Here is a 26403-nt window from a genome sequence, read left to right as displayed (position 1 = left end):
TGAATGTGCAACAAAAAGAAGGCAAATACCACAGCAAGGTCAAATCAACTTTATTGACATCTTAAACGTGTGTGGGGACCAAAATTACGTCAATTTAACTTGAATGCGGACTATAACGAGAAATAATTCAAACTCAATAGAAGTCCTAAAATCAAAATAGTCATGATAGTTCATAAGCAACTCAGATGATAATATATGTTCTTAATTACTTATGATAAAATCTAATTTGGGCTCAACATAATTACATGTAATTTCTCATTCATAATCAGCATGGCAATGACATAACTAAATTAAAAACCACATCTGTATTTCTTTCTGCAGTGATTGTAGGAATGCAAAACCTGGCATATTAAATAATTCATTTACAGGAAGGATGGTAAGACAATTTGCAAAAAAAAAAAAATCAGTTTTACAGAACCACTGGTAAATTAGTAAGTCCCTTTAAAATGTGCATGAAGTCCAAAACCAATACATTCATACAGTAAGTGTACAGATATTCCAGCCAGATTATTTTGCAGTGAACATTCAAAGGCTTTTAATAATATGTACACAATGCCTTCTTCTCATCAGTCATAGACAAAGATGAGTTATGGAATAAATAAATACATTTAAGAAACTACAGCTGATGCAGACATATGCCTCTTGAACACACAGAATAAAGCAACAAAACAAAAAATATAGATCATCCAACAGAACACATTTGGAGTGCTCAGAAGAAGCTTGTCTTGAGTTTGATGGTAGGTGCTGCTTGGACAGTGGGCTGGGCTTGCCTTGCTGCAGACTTGGCCTTGCTGCTGGCCTGATTGGCCCGAACTGCAGATTCCAGACGGGTTTTTAGCTCAGGTGCTGCGCCAATTACTGTCTTGAACGCAGCTGGATAGAGGGGGCCGATCCGCATTAAATTCTGAAGAGCAAACTCATGCAGGCTTTTGGAGACTTGGGGGGCAGAGGAAATGGCATTTTCATCCAAAAGGTAGGTGATGAGAGTCGGAACAAGGAGAGCCAATAACTGCACTCCTATTGAACACATGAAGACAATTGTTATTTAAGATGTAACAGCCAAAAACAAGCTCTGCAAGTAGGGAAGAAATGAGAGGTTGGGAGGTTTACATACCACAATATCTGCCACTGGGAGTAACACTAAAGAGGACTAAAGAGGACCAAAGAGGATTTTTGTAGGCCATTACTATAAAACTACAATGGCACTAACCCTTCAATTTTTTATCTCATTCAAAACTTGAATCACTGTAACATAATAACTACTTATTTGTCGTGTATCCTACAAGTACTAAATATGTATATATCAAGTACAGAAAGTGTCAGGTAGATAACAGGGATGTTACAGTTTAACTTCGAAATCTTTAATCCAAATAAGTGTTCAATAGGGAACCTTGAAATCATAAGCAGAATCTTCCTTGACTTTCTTGTTCATGCCAACAAATAAAACTTCAAAAGAAGGCACAGCTGCTAGGGAAACCATGGCCACTGCCTGACTCGAAAACGGCAGAGAAACTAAAGTGAAAGATCCTTCTTTCTTCCTCCAAGTCACCAGTTTGGCATTTTAACTTCCCAAAATTATGTAAACACACATTGAGTCTGTTTAAAAAAATCTCAATTTTTCTCGTTACAATGGTATAGAACATGTCCTATAAAAGGTATTACTTCACCGCCCAATTGGAAACTTTGAGATATTGTTTCATCAGCATTTCTTTTTCGTTTTTTTAATCCTAGCAAACAGCCATGTATCTCATTCAACAAAATAAGAAGTTACTGTCTATAAACTCTGCTCCAAACTGAACAATGCTTTATTGTTCAATGCTGAAAATGTTTGAATAGAAGACTGAGTTGTGATCTTCAAATCAAAAGTGAAATCCAATCATGTTGCTATCACCTTGTTTATGGAACCTCAGATTAGAAAACCAATCCTCACTGCCCCGTTACACAACCCACCATTCAAAACCAAGAACCAGTTGCCAAAAGACTGGCAGCTGTGAAACAACAAAGCTACCCAGATGTGGCCCAGTATGTGTTTTTATTCTCTGGTGACCTGAATATTGGATTTCAGAAGCAAGTTTGCATGAGTATATGGTGAAATTAGAAAAGAAAAAACAACAGAGAAAATTCATTTTTACCAAAATGAGGTTGGCTGGAAACTATCACAAAGTGCTTGCTCTGTCACGATGATTACATAATTGTTACAAAAAAGGAAAAGACTGGGAGACTAAACAAAACAGTATTGGGCTAATTACCGTCACTGTTTGGGGCATTGCTGAAACTACATCATTCATGTGACAAAAAGGTTTGCCAAAGCATCAAATAATTCATCAGATTAAAATTTTCCTAAAGCACATCTTTGAAGTATTGCAACAAAATCTGATAGCTGTTTGAGTTAGCAGTGGTAGGTGCTTCGGCCTTATAGCGTGACGGACCCTGGTTCGATTCCCACAAAGGGACCCTTCTGTATGGAGTTTGCATGTTCTCCCCATCTGCATGGATTTCCTCCCTCCTACAGGTTCTCCTGTTTCCTCCCACAGCAAATATGCCGCATGTTAATTGGAAAAAAAAGGGGAAAAACTGCCACGAATGAGTGACTGAGTGAGTGAGTGAATGGCTGTCTGTCTATATATGTAGCCCTGCGTTGGACAGGTTAGTGTACCCCGCCTCTCACCCGATGACAACTGGGATAGGCTCCAGCCTCCCCCGCGATCCTGAGTGCAGGATAAGCGGCAGAAGATGGATGGATGTCAAAAAAGTGGTAAAAATACTGACATCAATTAAGATATTTTAATAAAAATCAAAAGTGCAAGGAATAGAAATTTTGCATTTACCGGTAATTATTCCTTGCTGGGATCTTTATCTGCACAAACCTAAAGGCAAGCATTGTGTCAAATATTTTAAATGATCGACTTAAACGGAGCTTAACATTCATTAATTCATTTATTCTCTATCGCTAATCCTGTGGCCAGGGTTGCAGGGATGCTGAAGCCTGCTGCCAGCTGTTGTGAAGCAGGGGTTCACCCTCGACCAATTGTCAGTCGATCAAAGGGCCATATACAGTGACAAAAACAAATACATTCACTCGCTATGGGTAATTTAAAGTCTCTAATTAAACTATTGCATGTTTTTAGACTTTTGGGGGAAACCTATGCAGAGAAGATGCATACTCCACACAGAAATGCATGGTATTGAACCGGAGACCTTCTTTCTGTGAAAGAAGCACAAACCACTTGGCCACCCTGACTCCCTGGAGTGGAGATGTGTTAGAGGCATAATGAATGCCTTTGGTGGCACAGGGATACTTACGGTTCTGCTCCTCACCCATGCTGACTAGATTTTCTAGCACTCTGATGCCCTCCTGAACAGCCTGCAGCTCGGCCGGGGTACCTGGCCGACTGCGTTCCACTCCCTTCAGCTTCTCCACCATTAAAGGTGCCAGAGCATGTATGTAGGGAGTAGACAGGGCACGGCTGGAGTGCTGGAACACTGACAACAAGAGCTGATAACAACGGGCCTGAACCTGTGGGTAATATAAGAGACAAAAGTGTCACCTCGAGATGCCACTGTATGTTTGTAAATCAGTATAGGAGAGGGTGGTAGGAAGGGGAGAGAGGCACTGTGGAAAGGCACTTCACTAGAGACTTTGAGTACTTTGATTGATTGATCAACTGTTTAGTGTAATCATATTTTCAAAGTAAGGCTGATACTTTCATTACATTTTCAATTGATTGTTAAATTCATAGTTGTGAGTTAAATTTGCTGCTATAAATTTACATGATAGTGCTATATGATCACTTTTAAATTCATATCAATTTCAGGGTTGCAGAACTTAGGAAAAACAGTATTCTGTGATATATTGACATTTTGTGCGGTGATGAAACCTATGAGTTGCAGTCATTATTATTATAGTGTAATGTAATAACATATTCAGGGTGAACTGTGTCTGTAATGAACTTGCCACTGGAGATGAGTTGAGAGCATTTCGAAAGCGGTCCATGCAGCCTTTCTGTAGGACTGTCACTCCGACAAGTTCATTGCTTGCAGACAGCAGGAAGAGTGTAATTGCTGTCAACATACTAGCCTCATCCATGTCAGGTCTGGATTCATCTACAGAAAAATGCATAAACAAGCATCAACTGTGAATAATAATGATATACTTGCAGTATGTCTCCTCCATAAACATGGCACAGTTAAAACTGTGTACCTGGCTGTGAATACTCAAGTACAGAGGCCAAGCTGCTTCTGACAAGACCAGTCCACTGTGTCTGTAGACTGTCTATTCGTGCCAGTGAGGAAGTTATGATGGTCTTGATGCCCTGGAGGGCAGCGGAAACAGGCACAGGCACCGAGTTTTCAGCCGTTTTCACTGCAGTTTCTCGCAGCACACCGGTGATTAGGTAAAGCACAGTTGGTAGTATGGTCATGCTTCCTGTAAAAAGCAGCCCCAAAAAAGCAGTAGGTCATTACTTCCCTTTTGACATAAACTGTCACAATAAAAATATTCATAGATACAAAACACACACAAATCTAACTAATTCACAATAGCACCTGAAAGGGTGAAATGCACAGAATACCAAAATCTGGCAGCTTTTTTTGAGTGCCAATTGTTCTGAACTGAAAAAATGAAGATCCATGTTGAGACTATTTGATAACAGCGGAGACAAAAAGCCCACTGATCTTCTGTAAGCATAATTGGTTTACATTTTGCATGGTGTATGTACAGCATGTTTATGTAGTGTGCCTTTGACCTCACCAGCAGGAGAGCAGAGGGAGGGCAGTTCTGCCAGGATGGAAACTGTATTGGCCACCAATTGCCCACTCACTTCGGGTAGTTGTTGAGGACTGATGGGGACATGGCTAGGGGACTCTTTTACACGGGTGTTGAGTTGAGGTAAATGACGAACCAAGATGAAAACGAGAAGCTCCATAGCTGCAAACACTAGTGATCTGCCAGGGACAAGCTCTCCTGATTCACCTCCTTCCCCAACTACCTGCTGAGAGTCCTTTTCAGCATCCACTTTTTTATCTTTGCAAGAGAAAAACAGCAGCCTATATCATTAAAAAACATCACTGCAATACACTGTGAAGTCAACTTAAATTTCAAATAGAATAGGACCTGCAAACTCTAGTTTGCCTGTCCTATTCTGGTCTGACAACCCATTCAATTGTAACAAAATTGGGTCGATGGGGAGTGTTATCTCCTGACCATTGCTGATGCTGTTTTCCTGCAGATGGTCCAGTGCTGCCCTGATGGTCTCTTGTACTACCACAGTGACCTGTAGCTGAACAGCAGGGGGGTCCCGGGTCAACAGCAGCCTGTGAAGCACATTCAGGAGCTCCACTGCCAATAGCTAAGATGGAAATCACAACACTGTGAGACAGCTTGCTCTGACATGATGAAAGATGCCTTTTCTGGATGAAAATATTATTTAGTGCTTAAAACAGAATAATTATGATCATAGCTCACTGCTAACATGTTAACTAACAGAAAAGAGAAAATTAAAAACAGCTTTCCACTCTTTTCTAGAAATCATTTTCAATGGCTTCTCATGTCTCTCCAAAATGAAAGTATATAATTAGATAACAATGCTGGTGGAGTTCTGATATTGAAAAAAGAAGTCCGTTAAAAATAATTTTCCAGGGACAATACAAAAACATTTATCTTTTTCTGCCATTTGCCAACTGTTTTCCATGTTTCCTAGAATTGACAAGGTTTTTGTCAGCTTTAAAAAAAAAAAAAAACATCACACCCAAGATATTAACAGAAATCCATGCACAGGATTTTTTCAGGAAATGTACACAAACTTGTCGCTTGTGCAACGTTTTAAAATGTAAACACATTTCAATATTGCCATGATATACAACACGAAATGAAACCAATTGCAAAATGGACAAGTCATCCCCTCTCACCCCCACACAAAAACAGTGGTTCTAGTACATGTAGGAGAGCAGTGACAGCGTGGCAGCAGGGAGAGTCAAAGAGAAAGAGAGAGAGACTATGTCCCATTTTAGCAGTTAGTCTCTGATGTCCACATATCTTGACTAAATATGTTATAAAGGAATAGAATCCTTTTATTGTCATTCTCCCTTGTATTCCCAGCACATTCATTGTTTGATGGAACACTTAAGTGATTCTCATCAGCTTGTTAGGTAAGTAAACATCATGTGATCCTGCCATTTACCAGATACTTAACACTGTAAACATATCACTTAGACCTGACCAACAAAACAACTATACAATAAAGTCATGTCAAAATTCCATTGCTTGAAATGGACTACTCTCTTGGAACTCAATCGTTTCTGCTGTTAAGCTTTAAGCTATAAGTGTAGCTATAGAATAAGGGAAAAAAAAAAAAACATGTCTATAGCTCTTAGTTGTTCAATCCTTGCAGTTCTTCCTACTGTTAACATTATGAGTTTCCCCACAGCGGGACTAATAAAGAAGTATCTTATTGAAAGGCCAGACTGGAACTTACTATCAGAGATTTAGATTTAGATTTAGATTTATTTAAAATCAAAAACATTATTAAAATACAAATAATCAAGATAATAATTAAAATGTTGATAAATCAGTTTCAGACTTGGCAAGGTTCGATATTGCATACACTGTATTCTAGACCACCTCCACTGCCACGTTGTCTTTGCTAGAATTTCTGTTCATAAAAAGAGCAATTACCTGATCTTCTGCAATGTGTTTCTTTGCACAGGGGGATTCTAGCAGGGTGCACAATGCCTGCAGGCAAGACATCACATGTTCAATGGGTTCCTCAGGCCGGGGGAAGCAAAGAAACTCAATACTAACACCTGTTAAAAAAAAAACAAAAGTCCAGTTGGGGTGTGTTGACAATTTTTTCTATCACAAATACTTGCTGCCACTGTTTGCAAATGTAATCTAGATCATTGGCTGCTAAAAAACAAAAAGCATTTCCCCCTGGAGCTTAAATAAAGAATGACGATTTCAGAAATATTGTACAGGATACTGGAATACTAGATACTACCTTTAGTAAAGGCAAAGTAGACAAAGCTAGAAATTATGTCTGTGTTCTTTACCCAACATTAGATGCATCCTGTCTTTCAGTGACTCCTCAAAGGTTTTTGTGACGGGGGACGATCCTGGAGAAATGCCAGGAGGCTTGGAGGGACCTTCCTCTTTTTCTTCACCAACTCCAAACCCAGTACTACTCAGCCACAAGGCCACAGCATGCAGGACAGGAGCCCATGAGTTACGGTAATGGAGCCTTGCTGTGTCTATAGTCTCTGGGGTATAAAATGCTCCACCTGAAGACACAAGTGAAAAATTGTCTTGAGACCAAATTTTTCCTCTTTCTTTACTTGCTAGTTATCACATGATTATTTTTGTGTGAGATGCCAAATGTTTGAAATACTGTATGAGATACAGTACTACAAACAGAGCTGTACCTAACACACCCAACAGAATTGTACCCAACAGACTTTTTTCTTGTGGTGCTCAAAACATTATATTGGAAAAAACATTGCCTTCTTATCTGTAGGTAGCAAAGTCCTGTTTACTGTTACCATGGCTTATAGTTGGCCTGAACACTATACATAATTCCATTTTTATACCTATCAAACTATATTCAACTGCAAGTTGATCACATTAAGACCTTTGCAACTTTGTATTCAAATTTTTGTATTCCTCATTGTGCAGCCCCACATCTGTGTGAAACAACCCCTACTTTAGGACATGGCAGTGTTGACGTTTAGTTTTCTCTCTGGAGCTTGGACAATTATTTCGAGTTCAACTTCTTTACCCTTCAAAGTTATGGAGATGTGTCCATACGTCTAACAAGATTTCAACTAAACATGACAGAAAATGGAAAATCAAATATCAAACATGGCTTTAATATACAGTATTCAGCGGTCAACAGGCAGGAATCTGCTGTACCATCGGGGGGCAGTTGACTGGAGAATTCTGCAGGCAGAGTCAGCAGAGCGTAGTCTCTGAGCATGGCAAGCCACAGACGGCTGAGGGAGGGTAGCTCTGGCTGCACTAAGGTGATGAGACTGTCTGGTGGAAGGACATTTGCAGCCAGATCATCCACATCCTCGTCTCCGCTTCGGACTGTCTTGGCAGGCTTAGACTCTGCCTCTTTCTTAATCTTCATCGCTACCACATACACCTATGCAACAACAACCAATTATGATTGGGATTAATTTTTAGATCACATATGATAAATCAAAACCTGGACAGAGCTTTTATCAGAATATCAGTCTTCAGTCTCACCTCCGCCCATGCCTTAAGGACAGCCAGTTTCTCCATTGTTGTAGCACTTTCACTGTAAAGTTGACTGGATGAACCCTTGCCAGTTTGCACCTTGTCCAGCGATGATACAAGGAGGTTGTGGACTCGCCGCAGGTCATTGAGGTCACTCACGACACCACTACCAATCCATGTACTACATACCTGTATTTACATACAAGTATAGAAAAGCCAGTTTTGCAAACTGAAACTGAAAAGATGAACTGTTTACAAGATAAGATATGGCATTTTCCCGTACTGGTTATGCCAAGTCAATTTGCAACCCTTTGATATATTTAATTATCTTCTAGATGTGTATTTGCTACAACTCCAGAAGGTAAACTTACATCTGGGATACTCAATTTGGTTTTTCATTCATTTCATGATGGATTGTAAGATGTAGAAGAGAGGAACCCCAAGACCACTGGTCTCATAATTTGTCTTTCACACATACTGCAAATTTTCTAAGTAGGCACAAATATTAACATAAAAAGAGTCTGCAAATGCTCTCAAATAGAGAGCAGGAAGAATTTTTAATTATGCTACTGACAGGCATGTTTGCTTTTCCTCTCATTGCCCCTCATTCACTCTTCACATTAGTATTAGTCAACAAGCATTAAGTCATAAAACTTGGCAAATAGTTTTCTGGAAGAATGACGATTCGCATGAAATGGTAATTACTATTCATTGTGATAGTATTGCTACAAAGAACTCTACAACCATAAAAAATGTCAAGAAGCTTTCAGTGGCATGAATGGACATACCAAAAATGTCTCTCAAATGAAGCCATGAAGTATGAATGAACATTACACAACCAAGTAAAATTCCAACCATTGCACATGGTTATATAACATATCTGAACAAATATTCAGAAAGCTAAAATTCTTACCTGACATGCTTTGGCTGTTATGTCAGATGGTGTATCAGGTGAAAATGCCGGTCTGAGTGCAGCTCCGACCTAAATACATACAGGAAAGACAAGTTGTTGTTTTTGGTCTTTAGAAATGTGCAACTTGATTTCAGATTTAGTGTTTTTTCCAGCATGATGCATTTCAATAATTTCTTACTTACATTGGCCTGGTATTGTTCCAAAATTACATGCCCCGGGAACTCTGGCTCTGGTACTGAGGCAAATTTTTTAATGATGTCCTCCAAGGCCTGCAGGCCAGCCATCCTCAGCTGGTTACTGTGGTCTGTGGCAGCCATGAAGGCCATGCGAATGAGGTCAGACAAATGTAGCACTAGCAAGTCTCCTATTCACATACAGGGGAGGAAAGTTATTCACATTCATCAGTCAAAAAATGACAGACTTCAACAAGTGTCTGACCATATGAAGATCATTGCAATATTTGCACGAGTGACCAACTGATGGCCAATTATGTTGGACAATTATAATTGCTTCCTACATGATCTCTCTGTTTCGTGTCCATTCACTTTCCATTCCATCTGATAGACTTGTCAAACACATAACCCAGCAGATTAATAAGAAAATCTAGCTTGCTCCTGATGTATAATCCCAATTTATATTTTATACTCAATGACTCGAGGCAAAAAACTGTAGCAACCGTGGTACTGATCATGACTCAGAAAATTAAATTAGGTTTACTGAAGAGTTTCAAAGGATTGTCTTGAAACTCTAGAATGCAGACTCATCAGCTACTCAGTCCAAGTCACTATAATTGGCAAAATGGGTTTCAGAGCTGAAAAAGCAAACACACCACTCTTTATGCACTTAGCATGATGCCTGCAAAAGTGCATTTTATTTCACATGGGTTAATACAGACTTGCTCCTCTGTTCATCATAAAACCCTTGTACTCCCACCATTGTTCCATCTTTATGTAAATATACACAAATATGCTTTTTTGCAGATTGCAGTGAAGTTGGCAGTAGGTTGACTGAAAGGGCAAATACTTCCATCAGGGTCAATGTGAGTAAAATCTTGTACATACTACCGATATATTAAGTAGATCCGCCAATAAATATAATGGAGTTTTATTTATTCAAGCATAATTGTCATACAATAATCCTGTTGACTACAAACAGAAGAAAACATACCCTAAGCAAATGAAATAAAATGTAAATGTCGACAAAACTATATTAAATAGTCCATCTGGTATTAAGATTGGTATAATGCCATTTGAAGCACAGAAATTTGGAGAGCCTCAGCCCTTGAGAATATAATGATAGGGAGTTGTCGCAAACATAAATATAGCTCAGACCCATAAATTAACAATGAATTTCTTGATGGTATGTGCTATGTTTTACCTCTGGGGTTCTTGGCTTGTGCAGAGCGAGCAACAGCCAGGTCAAAGTGGTTTTTGTCTGCATTCTCACACAGAAGTATGATGCGGCACAGGCAGTCAGCAGCAAACACCCGTGTTACCCAGCGTGGTGCCACAGAGGGTTTGGACTTATCATCTTCACCGAGACCTGTGAACATTGTGTCATCGTCCATCTCATCTTTTTTCTCAGCGTCTTCCTCGTCCTTTTCCACTTCAAATGTAACGGCTCCTCCAACATCTGGAAAGGCAAATGAACAGACTTAAAAATCCAAAACAGAATTTTTTTACCCCCGGTTGTCTTTAAATATTTTTATTCATTGAGTTATACTGACAGATGTAATGTTACGCATGATCCTTTGCTGGTGAACTGAAAAGTGGTGGCAAGACTTAGCTGGAGGCAATATATCAAATCATTCAATATATCAACCACTTTGTGAAAACCTCTGTTGTCACCTGTTGTTGCTGCCAACACATCCTTGCAGAGTTTGAGCCAATGGGAAAGCTTTTCCACAGCAAGAGATGACAGCATGTGGCCAAGTGTGTCATGAATGTCAGAGCATAGCTTTCTGTCTGTCTCTCGATCCAGCATCCCAAATAGAGCACCCTCTAGACCTGTCTCTGTAATGTTCAGATCTGACCAAAGAACAAAACAATGAAAAATGAAACCCTCACCGCCTCACTGAAATAAATGCGTTGTTGACCTAATGTACTGCACTTACTGATTATTGTGTTCTCTTTGCCATCTCCTGCTCTCTTTGCAAGGCTCATGGCATACTCACATACCTCAGCTGCCTCCCTCTGAGCAAGTTGTCTTAAGCAGGCCACTGCCGCACGTCGTAGCAACAGGTGAGAGCTGCACAGGTGCACCTGCACGGTTCAGATCATACAGCAAGTACTGTGACATGTATTGGTCTGTCTGAACTAAATTCAGAATACTGAAAAGTGAAAACTGATTTCAATTTTCCCATCCATGGATGGATAGGTATCTTACACAGAGACAAGGCACCAAGCTGGACAGGTTGACGTGGCGGGGAGCAAACATGTGAAGCTGCTGCAGACATGAGATGGCAGCTGCTTGCACAAGGGAATCAGAGTGATCCTGCATTATGGCACAGCCAACCAGGCAGGACGAGCGGATAGTGGAGATTGTAGCGCCATTTCCTAGTAAACACATTGGCACAGATTTAGGTCTGAGTCAGAGGCTGCACTCTGATGATGCTGCCATCTGCTGGTATAAGAAGGTGCTTATTTTGTTAGTCTTAACAGAAAGGACAATCAAAATCAGGCAATGAATTCAATTAGCTTTTTGATAAATTTACCTTGTAACTCTGGTCCGACTGTGGTAATAAGTGCTCCCAAGCAACGGCCCAAACACTGATGTACCTCTGTGTGAGATGGGGGCACAGTGAGTAGTAGTGTAAGGACCAATGACAGGGTAGGCTCCACATAGCCTCTGTACATTGGGCCACTGGAATCCACGATCAGAGCCAGAGAGTGCAGAGCCCATGTCTGACAAAGAAAAGTTATAAAATCAGATAATGCACAATCTTGTAGAATTGTATTTTCATTAAAATTATAAAAAAGAAAAATGTGGACTACAACTCAATCAAGATTTCACTAAATAATTAAGAGATTGCTGAATTTTCAAACACTTCTAAGTCCCTGAATATGTGACATCCATTCATCTTCACTGATGTTACTAACCTGGACTTCATGAGAGGATCCATCCTGGGCCAAAGCTAACAGGATGCTTACACTGGTCTTTAAGTGCTGGCCAGAGCCAATTCCACCAACATATCGATGGAGACAACCAAGAGCCAGTGAATGGCCTGTCCTTGATACTACATCACGGGCAGATTTCAATCTGTTAAACAGGAAAGGAAACAATATGGATCACTTGGTTTAAGTGTAAGAAAGAACGTGAAACAAATTCCTGATAACTATCTGATCTTGATAAAGCAAAGATTCAGCTATGTGACTCTCACTTGTCAAAGCTGGTCTGTGCCATTCTGGCAATGAAAGTTGCCTCGCCCACCACTTGAGCCATTCTGCCGAGGGCTTCTCCGGCAGCACAGCGCAAGATGGGATTTGGATTGTCCAATGCTCCCATAACAAGGGCCAAGGCAGACTTTCGCACTTCCTCAGGCCCCAAAGTACTCTTGTTCTCAGCCAAACCCTTCACGGAGAAGCAGATAAAAAGAAATCCATTCTGTCACTTTATATCAGACTAGTCAAACAATACTCATATGAGGGTAATGTAGTGAACAAGGACCCCTATTTTTTACCAAAGACACACACACGCGCGCTCGCGCACACACACACACACACACACACACACACACACACACACACACACACACACACACACACAGAATTTCTGATTTTGATACAGACAGGGCCTATGAGTTTTGCGCCTGAATTTCTTACAGTACAACCCCTAATTGCAATGAAGTTGGGACGTTGAGTGAAAGGTTAATAAAAACAGAATACAGTGATTTTCAATTCACTTTCAACCTATACTCCCTTGAATACACTCCAAAGGCAATATATTTAACTGATAAAAGTTACAGTTTTTTGCAAATATTCACCTTTTTTTAATTTGATGCCTGTACCTCAGAGGCATTTTACATCACCTTTCCAACACTCAATAAAAACTGAGGACACTAATTGTTTAAGCTTTGTAAGTGGATTTTTTTTCCCCATTCTTGCTTACTGTACAACCTCAGTTGCTCAACAGTCCGGGATCTCCGTGGTCACATTTTGCGCTTCATAATGCTGTACACATTTTCAATAGGAGACAAGTCTGGACAGCAGGCATGCCAGTCTAGTATCAGTATAAAAGACACCTGTCCACAACCTCAAACAGTCACACTCAAAACTCCACTATGGCCAAGACCAAAGAGCTGTCAAAGGACACCATAATCAAAATTATAGACCTGCACCAACCTGGGAAGACTGAGTCGAGAATAGGTAAGCAACTTGATGTGAAGAAATCAACTGTGGGAGCAATTATTAGAAAATGGACGACATACAAGACCACTGATAATCTCCCTCAGTCTGGGGCTCCACGCAGGATCTCATCCCATGGCGCCAAAATGATCACAAGAACTTTGAGCAAAAATCCCAGAACCATGGCGGGGGGACCTTCTGAATGACCTGCAGAGAGCTGGAACCAAAGTAACAATGGCTACCGCCAGTAACTACACTACGCCACACTAAGCCACCAGGGAGTCAAATCCTGCAGTGCCAGACGTGTCCCCCTGCATAAGTCAGTATAGGTCCTGGCTCATTTGAAGTTTGCTAGAGAGCATTTGGATGATCCTGAGGAGGATTGGAAGAATGTCCTATGGTCAGATGAAACCAAAATAGAACTTTTTGGTAAAAACTCAACTTGTCATATTTGAAGGAGAAAGAATGCTGAGTTGCATCCAAATAACACCATACCTACTGTCAACCATGGGGGTGGAAACATCATGTTTTGTGTCTGTTTTTCTGCACGACTGATCCGTGTAGAGGAAAGAATGAATGAGGCCATGTATCGTGAGATGTTGAGTGAAAATCTCCTTCCATCAGCAAGGGCAGTGAAGCTGAATCATGGCTGGGTCTTTCAGCATGAGAATGATCCCAAACACACCGCCCAGGCAGTGAAGGAGCGGCTTCGTAAGAAGGTCCCGGAGTGGCCTAGCCAGTCTCCAGATCTCAACCCCATAGAAAATCTTTGGAGGGAATTGAAAATCCGTGTTGCCCAGTGACAGCCCCGAAACATCACTGCTCTAGAGGAGGTCTACATGGAGGAATGGGCCAAAATACCAGCATCAGTGTGTGAAAACCTTGTGAAGACTTAAAGAAATGTTTGACCTCTGTCATTGTCAACAAAAGGGTATATAAGAAAGTTTTGAGACTAACTGTTCTTGACCAACTTCCACCATAATGTGCAAATAAATTCTTTAAAACAGTGAAAAACAACAAAACAAAACAGAAATTGTATTATCCGGATTTTTTTTTTCACATTTTGTCTCAGATAGTTGAAGTGTACCTATGATGAAAATTACAGGCCTCTATCATCTTTTTAAGTGGGAGAACTTGCATTATTTGTGGGTGACGAGATACTGTTTTTTACCCCACTGTATGTTCTTTCAAAACATTTATGTATCTTTCAGCATTAATGGTGCCTTCACAGATGGCATAGGTAATATTACACCCCCATAATATCACAGATGCTGGGTTTTGAAGTTTGCACCAATAACAATCCAGATGGTCCTTCTCCTATTTGGCCTGGGGGGCATGACATCCAACAAACTGTATTAATTGACAATAGACAGAATATATGTGTGTGAATGAGAGGATCCCGGGTGGAATGGCAAGGCTAGGGAGTGGAGATCAAGAAGTTGGAGGATTTCAAGTACTTAGGGTCAACAGTCCAGAGCAACAGAGTGTGGAAAAGAGGTAAAGGAACAGATCTAAGCAGGTTGAAATGGGTGGAGAAAAGTTTCAGGGGTACTATGTGATGGAGGACTACCATCCAGAATGAAAGGAAAGGTGTACAAGGCAGTGGTGACACCAGCGATGCTGGATAGCGTAGAAACTGCGACAATGACAAAAAGATAGGAGGCAGAGCTAGACGTCGCAAAGATGAAGATGTTCAGGTTTTCTTTGGGAGTGACCAGGATGGATAGGATCAGGAATGAGTCCATCAGAGGGACAGCACTTGTTAGATGTTTTGGAGAGAAGGTGAGAGAAGCCAGACTGAGATGGTTTGGTCATGTACAGTGGAGGGATAGTGAATATATTGGTAGACAGATGCTGGATTTGGAGCTGCCAGGCAGAAAGTCTAGAGGAAGACCAAAGAGAAGATTTATGGATGTAGTGAGAGAGGATATGAAGGTAGTTGGTGTGAGAGACAAGGATACAGAGAATAGAGTTAGATGGAAAAGGTTGATTCGCTGTGGCGACCCCTGAAGAGAAAAGGTTTTCAGAAGTGTTCCTGAGCCCATGTGACTGTATGCTTTACACAAAAATGCAGTTTTTGGTACATTCTGAGAAAAAATAAAGGAGTGCACTAGTGAACTGTGGAACTCAAATAGGCTTTGGACATCCATGGAAGACAACAGTGGGGGATGATTGCGGGGATGATGGAATCCTTTCCATGGTGAAGTAAAACCCCTTCACAGGATCCACTCAAGTGAAGAACACTTTCCAGGAAGTAAGTATGTCAGTATATCAGTCTGCCACAATCAAAGACTTCATGAGAGTAAATACAAAGGATTCACCACAAGGTGCAAACCATTAATCAGCCTCAAAAATAGAAAGGCCAGAATTGACTTTGCCAAAAATACACCTGAAGAAGCCAATCCAGTTCTAGAACAGCATTCTTTGGACAGATGAGACTAAGATCAACCTGTACCCGAATGAGGAGAAGAAGACAGTTTGGAGAAGAATTGGAGCAGCTCATGATCCAAAGTACACCACATCTTCTGTAAAACATGGTGGGGGCAATGTGATGGCATGGGCATGAATGGCAACAAGTGGTACTGGGTCACTTGTGTTTATTGATGATGTGACCAAAGACAGAAGCAGCCGCATGAATTCTGAATTGTATAGGGATATGCTTTCTGCTCAGATTCAGCCAAATGCAGCAAAGTTGTTTGGGTGGTGCCTCACCGTGCCTCACAGATGGACAACGATCCAAAACATACTGCAAAAGCAACCCAAGAGCAACCCAAGCAAAGAAGTGGATTATTCTGCAATGGCAGAGTCAATCACCACATCTCAACCCAATCGAGCATGCATTTCACTTGCTCAAGACAAAGCCTAAGACAGAAATACCCACAAACAAGCAACAACTGAAGACACCTGCAGTAAAGGGCTGGCAAAGCATCACAATGGAGGAAACCCAGGGTTTTGTGACGTTCATAGGTTCCAGACTTCAGGCTGTCATTGCCTGCAAAGGATTCTCAACAAAATATTAAAGTAACATTTTACTTGGGCTTATATTTATTTGTCCTATTACTTTTGAGTCCCTGAAATGGGGAGCATTTGTATAAAAATAGCTACAAGTCCACACTTCAATTCCCTTGTAGTTCTTTCATTTAAAATCCAATGTTTTGGCATGCTGAGCCCAAATCATGACAATCATGTCCCTGTCCAAATATTTCGAGGCCTAATTGTATTTGCGAAAAAAAAAAAAAAAAAAAAACGAACTTTTATCCGATGGAATATTAAATCTATTGTCTCTGAAGTGTATTCAGCTGTATATAGGGTGAAAATGATTTGCAAATCATTGTATTCTGTTTTTATTTACATTATACACAATGTCCCAACTTCATTGGAATTGGGATTTGTATGAAAGTCATGGCCATGACAAACTTTTCTCTTGTTCTGGGAACAAGAACAAGGTATTTGTTTCTAATGTGCTTTTTTTTTGTCATTCTGCCACAAAACATGCTGATAACAGCTCAGGAGCCCAAGTCGAGATTTTGTACAGAGCTAAAAAACATGTGTTTATGACATTCAGGTTCATCTCCAGTATATTTCTTCCACCATGAGATATTATTATTTTATGAGTTTATAATTATAAGTGTTAAAAATATCTGTCACAAACTGCCATGTGCACTGGTGTTTTCTTCTTGTTTGTTGTGGCATATTCATGTTATAGCTTGATCATATACTAAAACAGTAATGGAGTTAATAAGATTTACTTGGTACTTGACATGCATTGACCTTCTGTCTATTAACATGATTACGGTATGTGACTAAACCAGTCGCACCTGGTGACTTTAGCAGCAGTGTGATGAAACTCGTATACCAGCCAACACCATGTTGTGATAATTTCTCACCTTTAAAGCACTAAGCACAGCGGTAAAGATGTTCAGTTGGACTGCCTGCTGTCGAACTCCTTTTGCCTGCTTTATGCACTCTGCAAAGTGGTCCAGCATCTGAAGCCTGAATCACAATAACATTTAACTCATGACTGGTTTGAAACAGGAGTAAGGGAGTAGTAGTAAATACAGGGGCTAAATACACATCTGACAATAATCTACATAGTCGATGTTCAAAGAACATTGCAAATTTTTGCAACTAGTCAACAGCTCACCTGTGTTTGAAAGACACATGAGGGAATACCACACCAAATAGAGCAACTGATGCATCGATGACCGACACACCCAAAGGGAGGGGTCCAGGAATGGCCTCACCTACAGGCACACGTAGATATATGGAGGAGGGATCGTGTTCAAGAGCACCACTGCCAGATGCACTGTTGGGCTGTAGCTGTCATGAGACAACGTATAGTCAGCAAGAGTCGATGTAAGTTGCCAAAGTAGTTATTCAAAAAATATATACACTTCTACTCCAGTTAGAAAATTCTACTGTGTTCTTTTGTATTCTAATTTGCTATTATTTGATAGAATTCAACTTTGATTTTTATAACCTGATCCTCGATGGACTTGTGATCTGTTTCTTGGAGCCAAGATCCCATGAGCACACTATCATCATAGTGACAGAGTGAGCGCAGCAAAGAAGTGGTGGTATTGGCTGAGTTGTCAGTCAGCGTGAATTCTGCCACCAGCTCCCTGAGAAGGGCGTTGAAGCTGCCTACACAAGCAGATTACATGGTTTAACACAGGTATATTCAGCACTTCTAGTAGAAACTGTAGATATTTTTAACCTCCTTCAGTCCCTCTACTTTCAAATAGATGGGCATGTATCGACACTGAAACTGGGCTAGCTGGCCAATAACAAATATAGCAGACCATTTTTCTGCTGCTAAGGTTTATTAGGCCTTAATAAGAACAGCTATTTTAATCTTTAAGAAAACAAAGGATGTGTGTGGTAAATCATGGCAATAATTAGGAAAATTTGAGCAAATCATTTCGTCACCATTCCATTTTCACTGCTGGCCGTGATAACCATTAAAAAAGGTAAAAACCTCTTTTGATGTGAATGCTTTTTAAGTTGTCGGTTAAAAGTTGGGAGTTAACAGAGCAGCAAAATTCAAACAACTAGTTTTATGAACTGAAAAATAAATTTGTATTCTAATATCTGTGAGATGATGAGGTCAAAAGCATTTATAAACCAATAATACATGTTGTTTTATTTTAAAAACCAACAATGACAATCACAGTTGCATATTTTGTCACCTGGCTTAGATTTCCGTAGAACTCCTGTGTGGTGTTCATATTTTGGATATTGAGACAGGGTTCATGTTTCTGGTTTTAAATTCTACATAATAAAACAATTTTAAATTTAAAATACTAAACAGGTGTTTATGTAATTCCAATATAAACAGCATATATGGCTAATATTTGCCCTTTACCTTTCTTAGAGGTTTAAAGAGATAGGACTAGGTAACAGGGCCAATATTTGCTTCATCTAAAAAATACATACAGTAATTTTAAAACAGCTAACTTCATTTTATCTGAAGAAATGTCAGCCTTACCTTCATATGTCTTGGGGGGCAATAGAGCCAGGATGTCATACAGCCTAAGTCTAACCATTGCTGCACTTGCTTTCAGATGAGCGCCATGAACTTTGATGATGGCAGGGACACTGAAAATGGAGAAGAGATTTTATTACCAAAAGTCCTTCAGTAAATCTGAGCAACAGGTATGTCTTTCCTGGATGACAAACATCTTAAAACATCATACTCACTGAGACATCATAGTCATGGCACATTCAATGGGGGTCATTAGCCTACGGATGACATCTTCTGTAAGCAGTTCAGGACAGTGGGCGACAAAACTTCGCATTGCTGCAGGAATGGACAAGAGGGTGATCAGGCTTGAGTGTGTTGACATCACAGCCAGAATATAGGTTATATAAGAGGTATAAGGTAGGTATAAGTATGAGAGAAGTGCATTTGTGTACCGCATAGAGCCCCAGCTCGACCTTCCAAGGTCACCTGCCAGGTGAAAGAGTCCCCCCTGGCCTTTTCTGCTTCTAGCTCCTTCTGGGAGCGAGGAAACACATTCCTCCAGAGCAGTAACATTTTAGGAAGGTGATAACGCACAAGGGAAGGGCCTGTGTGCACATAAGAGAACATGGTGATGATGATGACACTGATAAGTCATAGCTTAGAGACAAGGAACATCTGGAGGTCTCACCCAGAGTCATGAGTGCACCCAGCAGTAGCCATCCAGCCTGTGTGCGTTGGAGCGACAGTCGACTATTCTGAGCAGCTGTCCGAAGAAGATCTTCAGCTATACTCACCACCAACTTGAGGAAAGAAACATATTCATTTCAATTTTTAATATAAAAGGGCAAATAAAGCTGGAAAATGCAGTAGATTTAATTACATTCAAGAACTGACAACAGCAAGCACCAACATGACCAAATCACAGCAGATAAACTATCATTGGTTCAGGGGTCTCAAAGAACTTGGCAAGACATAAATTTAGTGAGTTGTGCATCCTCTTTAACTTTCAATCTGCATCTATGTGAATCAGTGTTTGACACTGGTAATATTCCATGGCCACACACCTTGCCCTTAGAGTGAGGAATACCCAAAGGGCACTGGTGTACGCCTCCAAGAAGTGCAGCCATTGCAAAACTGTAGCCGCTCACAGCCTCAGGTGAACTCTTCAAATTGTTAATTCTTTCAGCACAGCGCTCTAGCAGAGGGGTTAGCTGGTAGGGAAGTGCCACAGCAACACAGCGGAGGCACCAAGCAGCAGCCAAACGTGCCGCCATACTTGGATGTAGCAGCACAGACGTCACAGTTTCAAGAAGTCCTAAAAGAGAGGACATTTATGGGTTTTATATAGTTCATATTCAGTCTTGATGAACAATCCAGTACATTAGAGTGACATCAAGACTAACAACCAACATTTGAATTAGCTTGGATCAAAAAAAAATCACCCCAAATCGTTCATGTTTCAATAACAATACTTGGAATATATAATTCAGATGGACACACCACACTTATATATTTCTAGATAAAGAAGCTAATTTCAGCCCAACAAGGTTACTTTCAGATAGCTCAAAAAAACACCTGTATAATTTTAATTTACTATCAGTAAGCCACAGTACTTGTTTAGAAGACTTTAGATTTTAGATAGAAAAGAAAATTAGGTGACAAATGGTGGAATCAAATGTTGGATGTAAAAGCATCCAAGTATTTAATGTAATACCTTTTAAAAGTCACATTTGGGTGTTCTTCATCTCAATTTGGTTAGCAACCAAACACAAGAACAACATTCACCTAAACGTTAAACATCTTGGAAAAACACTGAGAAAATGACTGGTAGAGGCCAAGTAAAATGAGCAGGATAATTGTTTTTCCTTTTTTTTCTAACTTTGAGTACATTAAGTAATGTCATCATCTTAGTAATCCATACATCCCCAGTACATTTCTTACCTATGGTAGGCTCTTGGATAAATGGGGAAGCTGTAGCGCTCAGGCTCTGAACTAGACTCCCAAGCTCTTTTAGGGCACAAACCATAACATGCTGACTTGCAGAAACATCAGCTGCCCCTGTCTTGTTCTCCCCACTAATGTCATTCACAACTGCTTCTGAAAAACAAATGCAACAGAGGAGGAAATAAGCATGACATGAAACTTGAAAAAAATCTGAAAGACAATACTCTCAAGAGCAGAGGGTTGGGAAGTAATGTGACCCTCATTTACAATATTAGCATTTATTAATAATTCTATCATATGACTAGACTTAATGGGTAAAAAATGACCCAGAGTTGCAATTTAAATTGAAAATGGCCTTAAAAATTAAATTGTCTCCATGACAAGATTATATGAAAATAGGTTCCTAAATTGCACGTATTGCTGTTGCACATTATAATCTCCAGTGTTCTACAATACGAGAAAGCCATACATTCAGAGATCTGTTGATCTCAATCTTACAAAATGTCAAAATGTTTTCAAAATCCTGTCCCGTGTTATGTCAAGACGAAATGTGACAAAAGTTTAGTCACACTTTATCCAGCTATCAGCATCATGTACATCCTCTGAGCTCTAAATCGGCATGTGCTTACAAACAGCCAAGAGAGATCACACTTACAGTCTGTAGATCACCAATAACAGTAAATTATCTAAACCATCTTCCTGTGCTGTGGCATTCAAGTTATTCCATAGCAGGAAAAGACCATATAGCCAGGATGGTAAGTGTTTTTTTAGTACACACACACACACACACATATATATATATATATATATATATATATATATATATATATATATATATATATATATATATATATATATATATATATATATATATATACACACACACACACACACACACACACACACACACATATATATATATATATATATCAATGCACTTGAATTTATTACAATATTTCAACACTGTTTTAATATTGACCATATGTTTGCCAAAGTTTAACAAAACCACATTTTGAAGGTTGCAAAGCAAATCAGAGTAAGAATCATCTTTTATGCATGAAATTACTTGATTATAAAAATGATTGCGGTGTTGTAGTGAAGCATTAAAAAATGTATGACAAGTCAATAAAATTATACTACAGACAAACATGCAAATATTGCTTCATGCTATGAAGTGTGGCTTATAGATGCCTATTAGTGGCATATGCGTTTTTTCTTCATATGTTAGTCAGGTGTTATAATGAAAACAAAATGTAAAATGATACGTAAATGGCTACAAAAATGTGCAAAACTGAAAGTAAGACCCATTCAAATGCAATAAAAAAATTTAACTGACATGATTTTTTTTCCAAAAAGCAAGTTTAAAGGACACAGGAGAGTGTTGAGAAAGAAGTAGGGGTGGACGATTTGATAAAAGAATTTCACCTGTTTGCTTCTACTGGGCCAATATAATGTAAAGTCACATTAAATTATCTTGATACAGTAATTTTACTGAATATCACAACTCAATAATTGAAAAAACAAAACATAATATCACGGTTAGGAGTATTTGTTTCGTTTTATAATACACATACAGAGGGTGGAGGGGAGTATATAAAAGCCAACTTGAGGCATTGACAATTGTATTCCTAAAATTTCTTCAAAAGCATCATATCGGCCCAATCTAAAAAAAATATTGGCATACAGGAAGAAGTGAAAGCAGAAATAAGAACATTCTTGCCAAACAGGGCAGAAAAGGAAAGCGACAAACTCAAACCATGCAAAAATTGGCTGCTCAATAAAGGATGAACTGAAAGAAATAATAATGGATGAGTACTTACTCTGTAATGCTCTGAACCGTGACATTTCCCCCCCATCCTCCTTACCCACAGCCCTCATTTGCTTGCTGATGGCTTGGCAGATTTCTTTTCCTGCTGCAATTTGTGCTTTCTCGCCAAGTAGGCCTCCCAGGGTGGCACGGAGCATGAAGGAGACACAGCGCCGTGAGTAAACAGCTTCAACATGTGTCTGCGTTGCCCGCGGGTGAGACACCAAGTCTAACACATGGGACAGGAATGTAGCAAAGTTGCGCTCCAGCCACTGACCACCAAGTGTTGTCACAAATACAACATAGGCCTGTTGAAGCAGGAGACACACATGTGATGAGGATGTGTGATACAGCATTGGCTATGTTTCTTGTTTATTTTGACAGTTGACCTCACCTGTGTGACGCCCACCCGCACTTCCCTGCTGACAGATCCTCCACCCTTCAACATCTCCCCTCCACTCTTCAGGAAGCCAGATCCACCACGAAGAAAACCTGTCGCCATTAGCTCCAACACCTCCTCAAGTGTGGCTCGCTTGACATTCTGACGCATGACTAATGAAAAGAAGGTGCAATTAAAATAACACTGCCTATTTGATACTATCATGAGACTTGACAATAGCTGCCCAATTATTCTCCATAAAGTCATCAAACCTAACATTGACAGCAGTAAGCTCAAGTGTTTTGCACATATCTTCTATTCTCTAGTGTCTAGACCAAACATCGTATTTTCCAAAATTTAGATATGATGGACACTGCTTGACAAAGATCATGATATATATATATATATATGTATATATATATATATATATATGATGCATATCCTATTTTACCTGCTGCTTGTTTGGGCATAAGGGCTGTCGCCATGACTGTCCCCAGGAGTTTGGCAACGGCCACACGAACACCATAGTTGGATCCCTCCAGTGCCTTGTAACACAGTGTAGCCAGATTCTCCAGTTCTGTTGTCCACATGAATACTGCCTCATTTTGTAACTCCAACAGGCACTGACGAGGCAGGAGGATATAAGATGAGTTTTTATTTGTGGTATTTAGATCAAATAAGCACAAGTAATCTATTGTGTTTTCTTTTCATCAAATACAAAACATATTGGAGGATTGGTAATTTTCTATATATCGAACTTACAAAGGTGTAGAAAATAAACATATATGTGATAAAAATCCATTCAAATACAAAGAAAGATGTTTCAGACAGCTGACTAAAGTTGTATCAAGCTATGTAAAGCAATTCACAAAATAATTTAACAGGAAATTGTATTTCACCATGGGGGGGGGCTGCACAATACAGTCTGAAGTTTGCTAATATAATGATACAGCAAAGAGGTGTCAGTAGGTATTTTTCCTCGAATGGTATACAATATATTGTGTAGTCTCTGCTAATAATATTCCACATTACTGTTTCTGATATTTTTTGGTCAACTGCCCATGATTATTTTAGCCTTTATGATCTACCCACCTTTGCTACAGCACAGCGCACAGCCATAGATCTGTCTGTGAGCAAAGATCTGGCATTCTTATAGATATCCCTGTGACATGAAGCTGCAGCTCCACCCAGTCCACAGAGCACTTTCTGCAAACTAAGAAGAATCTCTCCTCTGCCTTGGGACTGCATGTTTGAAAAAAGGGAAAAATCAGAACCATCCTGAATATTATATAATTTCTGACAGATTAAATGAATTCTCATTATTTTTGGTCCATTACTGTTCATGGAGTCGTAACACCGTAATGCAATACAGTAATGGAAAACTGGACAAGTCATCCTCTAATGTCATACCTCGGCACTCTTCAAAGCCTTCAAAAGATTATTGATTGTGTCTGGAAAGGAACTTCCAAGCATCCTGCCCATCTTTTCAAAAAAACCCCCAACACAGGCCACGGCAGCACTACAATTAAAAGAAAGTTATTCAAATGACAATGTGCATCATAACTTTTAACAATATTTGGTGCTCTTCTTTGTATATTGTTTATGAAGAAGAAAGCATCAATATAAAGATTAAGATAACTTATCTTTGAATGTGAGAAAATCCAAAACTCAGATTTATAAAACAACCTTTAACAGTCAACTTCCTTCACATGCAACAAATAAATAGGGTTAATTATCTAGAGTGAATACTGCCACTGGGTCAATATGTATAAGCAGGGTGAATAAAAGTAACTAATTAATGACAGATGAGACTATTTGAATGTATTCAATACAGATACATTTTTCATTAAAGCCTGGCAGATTACATTGATAAATTTAGAATAAAAACACACAAAACAAAAATCTTCATAAATCCCATTAAATTGAAAAATAAAAAGAAAGTGAGGGATAGACCCCTGTCAACTACACTTTGCACAAAAGCAAGTGGGTATGAAAAATATCATGTGTTCCATTAGTGCCCACTTTACATTTCCTGTTGTACAGTTAATCCCCCATTAAGGCATCAAACATTACTCTGCAGATTAATGTTTGGCTTAACTGTTAATAGCCCTGAATAATTAAACAACGCATATCATAAGAGATCTTAGAAGTGACTTTATAAAAATATGTATACTCCCACATGAGGTTTAAAGTAAACATAATATATACAGACGTAATAAATACAGATGTGTATTTTTAAAAAAAAGGAAAATTAGATATTGTTGCTTTTAAATGTGATCTTACAGTTTTGTTGGCAGGTATGCAGGACTGTCATCCTTGCTTTTGATAATGTCATTGCATTTATCAAGCGTCTGGAAAACAGTAAATGTGTCACCAATGCTGTAGAGCGTAGCAAGATTTTTGGAAAGCAGTTTTCTTGTCGGTGGACCAGGAGCACTGCTGATCAGTCCAGTCAACTGATCCACCAGTTTCTTCTGCTTTTCCTTCACATCAACCTGTCATTCAAAACAAATTGGAGTCACAAACTGCCCATTGATTAGAAATCACAACTCAAAAAAAAAGTTACCTTATTTGCGGCTACAAGCACTTTATCCAAAAAACGAAGCCATTCAAAGATGAAGACAGGCCTCTTTGCTTCAGTAATTTGGGCTAAGGCGTCTTCATTAAGCAGTAGGCTGTGAGCCAACTCCATTGGGAGGAACTTTATCACACTGGAAACCTCGCAAATAGTGTTGATAGAATGTAACTAGTCAGTAGACACCCCTTCTGCAGTGACTTATCTTTCACCCAAACATAATATTATCTAGAAAAGAAGACAGTAAGAGAACATGAAATCTTATGTTGGTTATTACAATTGCTATGTCATAATGAAACCACCGTTAATAGTAATTAACAGTTGTATAAACTGTCAGATCGCTAGAATCGTTTCAAAATGTACTCGCTTCTCATTCAAAATGAAGGAAGGAAATGTTCAAGCTATGTATGGAACACTTATGTTCCTGTTAATAGACGAGCTTGTTAGCAACAAATGCTAGCTTGTGCCGACGCGGAACACTCTAAATTTCGGCTATAGAGTATTGACAAAAAGGGACAATTAACATCTGTTGTCACAAATAAAACATTTATCTGTTTATATAAACCCCGACACTTAGATAAATGGGCATGAGATAAATGTACCCTTTTTGTACATCATACCTGTCCCTCAGTAACCTGTGATGACTGACGACGACTATCCCCGGTGTCTCTTTCACAATCGTCCGACAGGAAACTTGTGAATTAAAGTGTAGACAACATGTGCTTTTATTTTTCATCAGTGTAAG

At 39.5% G+C, this 26403-nt stretch overlaps 1 protein-coding gene across 2 annotated transcripts; it reads right to left on the bottom strand.

Annotated features, from left to right (window-relative positions):
* Nucleotides 1–34: 34 nt before the first annotated feature.
* heatr5b (HEAT repeat containing 5B) lies at nucleotides 35–26321 on the bottom strand. Of its 2 annotated transcripts, none has more exons than XM_086166822.1 (36): nucleotides 26279–26321; nucleotides 25650–25886; nucleotides 25367–25578; nucleotides 24494–24602; nucleotides 24176–24325; nucleotides 23535–23706; nucleotides 23099–23256; nucleotides 22718–23012; nucleotides 20895–21050; nucleotides 20018–20268; nucleotides 19642–19753; nucleotides 19406–19558; nucleotides 19190–19289; nucleotides 18978–19087; nucleotides 17970–18133; nucleotides 17634–17809; nucleotides 17377–17482; nucleotides 12526–12716; nucleotides 12245–12404; nucleotides 11860–12049; nucleotides 11532–11701; nucleotides 11260–11407; nucleotides 10994–11173; nucleotides 10524–10778; nucleotides 9329–9510; nucleotides 9147–9215; nucleotides 8243–8422; nucleotides 7904–8138; nucleotides 7048–7275; nucleotides 6674–6801; nucleotides 5204–5348; nucleotides 4751–5023; nucleotides 4202–4426; nucleotides 3956–4104; nucleotides 3304–3517; nucleotides 35–1017 (listed from the first exon to the last, which is right to left on the bottom strand). In XM_086166822.1, exons 2-36 carry the CDS (start codon nucleotides 25773–25775, stop codon nucleotides 710–712), a joined length of 6180 nt encoding a protein of 2059 aa, XP_086022948.1. In that variant the 5' UTR covers nucleotides 25776–25886; nucleotides 26279–26321; the 3' UTR covers nucleotides 35–709. The 2 variants fall into 2 exon arrangements, with proteins under 2 accessions (XP_086022948.1, XP_086022957.1); XM_086166831.1 differs by having other exon boundaries at nucleotides 22763–23012.
* Nucleotides 26322–26403: the final 82 nt, after the last annotated feature.

Source organism: Fistularia commersonii, chromosome 2 (assembly GCF_037954325.1).
Source record: "Fistularia commersonii isolate RoL2024-O1a breed Wild chromosome 2, RoL_Fcom_v1.0, whole genome shotgun sequence".
Classification (NCBI taxonomy): Eukaryota; Metazoa; Chordata; class Actinopteri; order Syngnathiformes; family Fistulariidae; genus Fistularia; species Fistularia commersonii.
This window is presented reverse-complemented; position numbering and strand designations above follow the sequence as displayed.

Bases quoted from the DNA above. Each gene is read 5' to 3' on its own strand.
- heatr5b (XM_086166822.1), bottom strand. From the start codon at position 25,775: ATGGAGTTGGCTCACAGCCTACTGCTTAATGAAGACGCCTTAGCCCAA. The intron at 17,483-17,633 runs GTGAGCTGTTGA...ATTGTGATTCAG, and splicing joins CATGTGTCTTTCAAACACAG to GCTTCAGATGCTGGACCACT. The intron at 12,405-12,525 runs GTGAGAGTCACA...CCTGTTTAACAG, and splicing joins GCACAGACCAGCTTTGACAA to ATTGAAATCTGCCCGTGATG.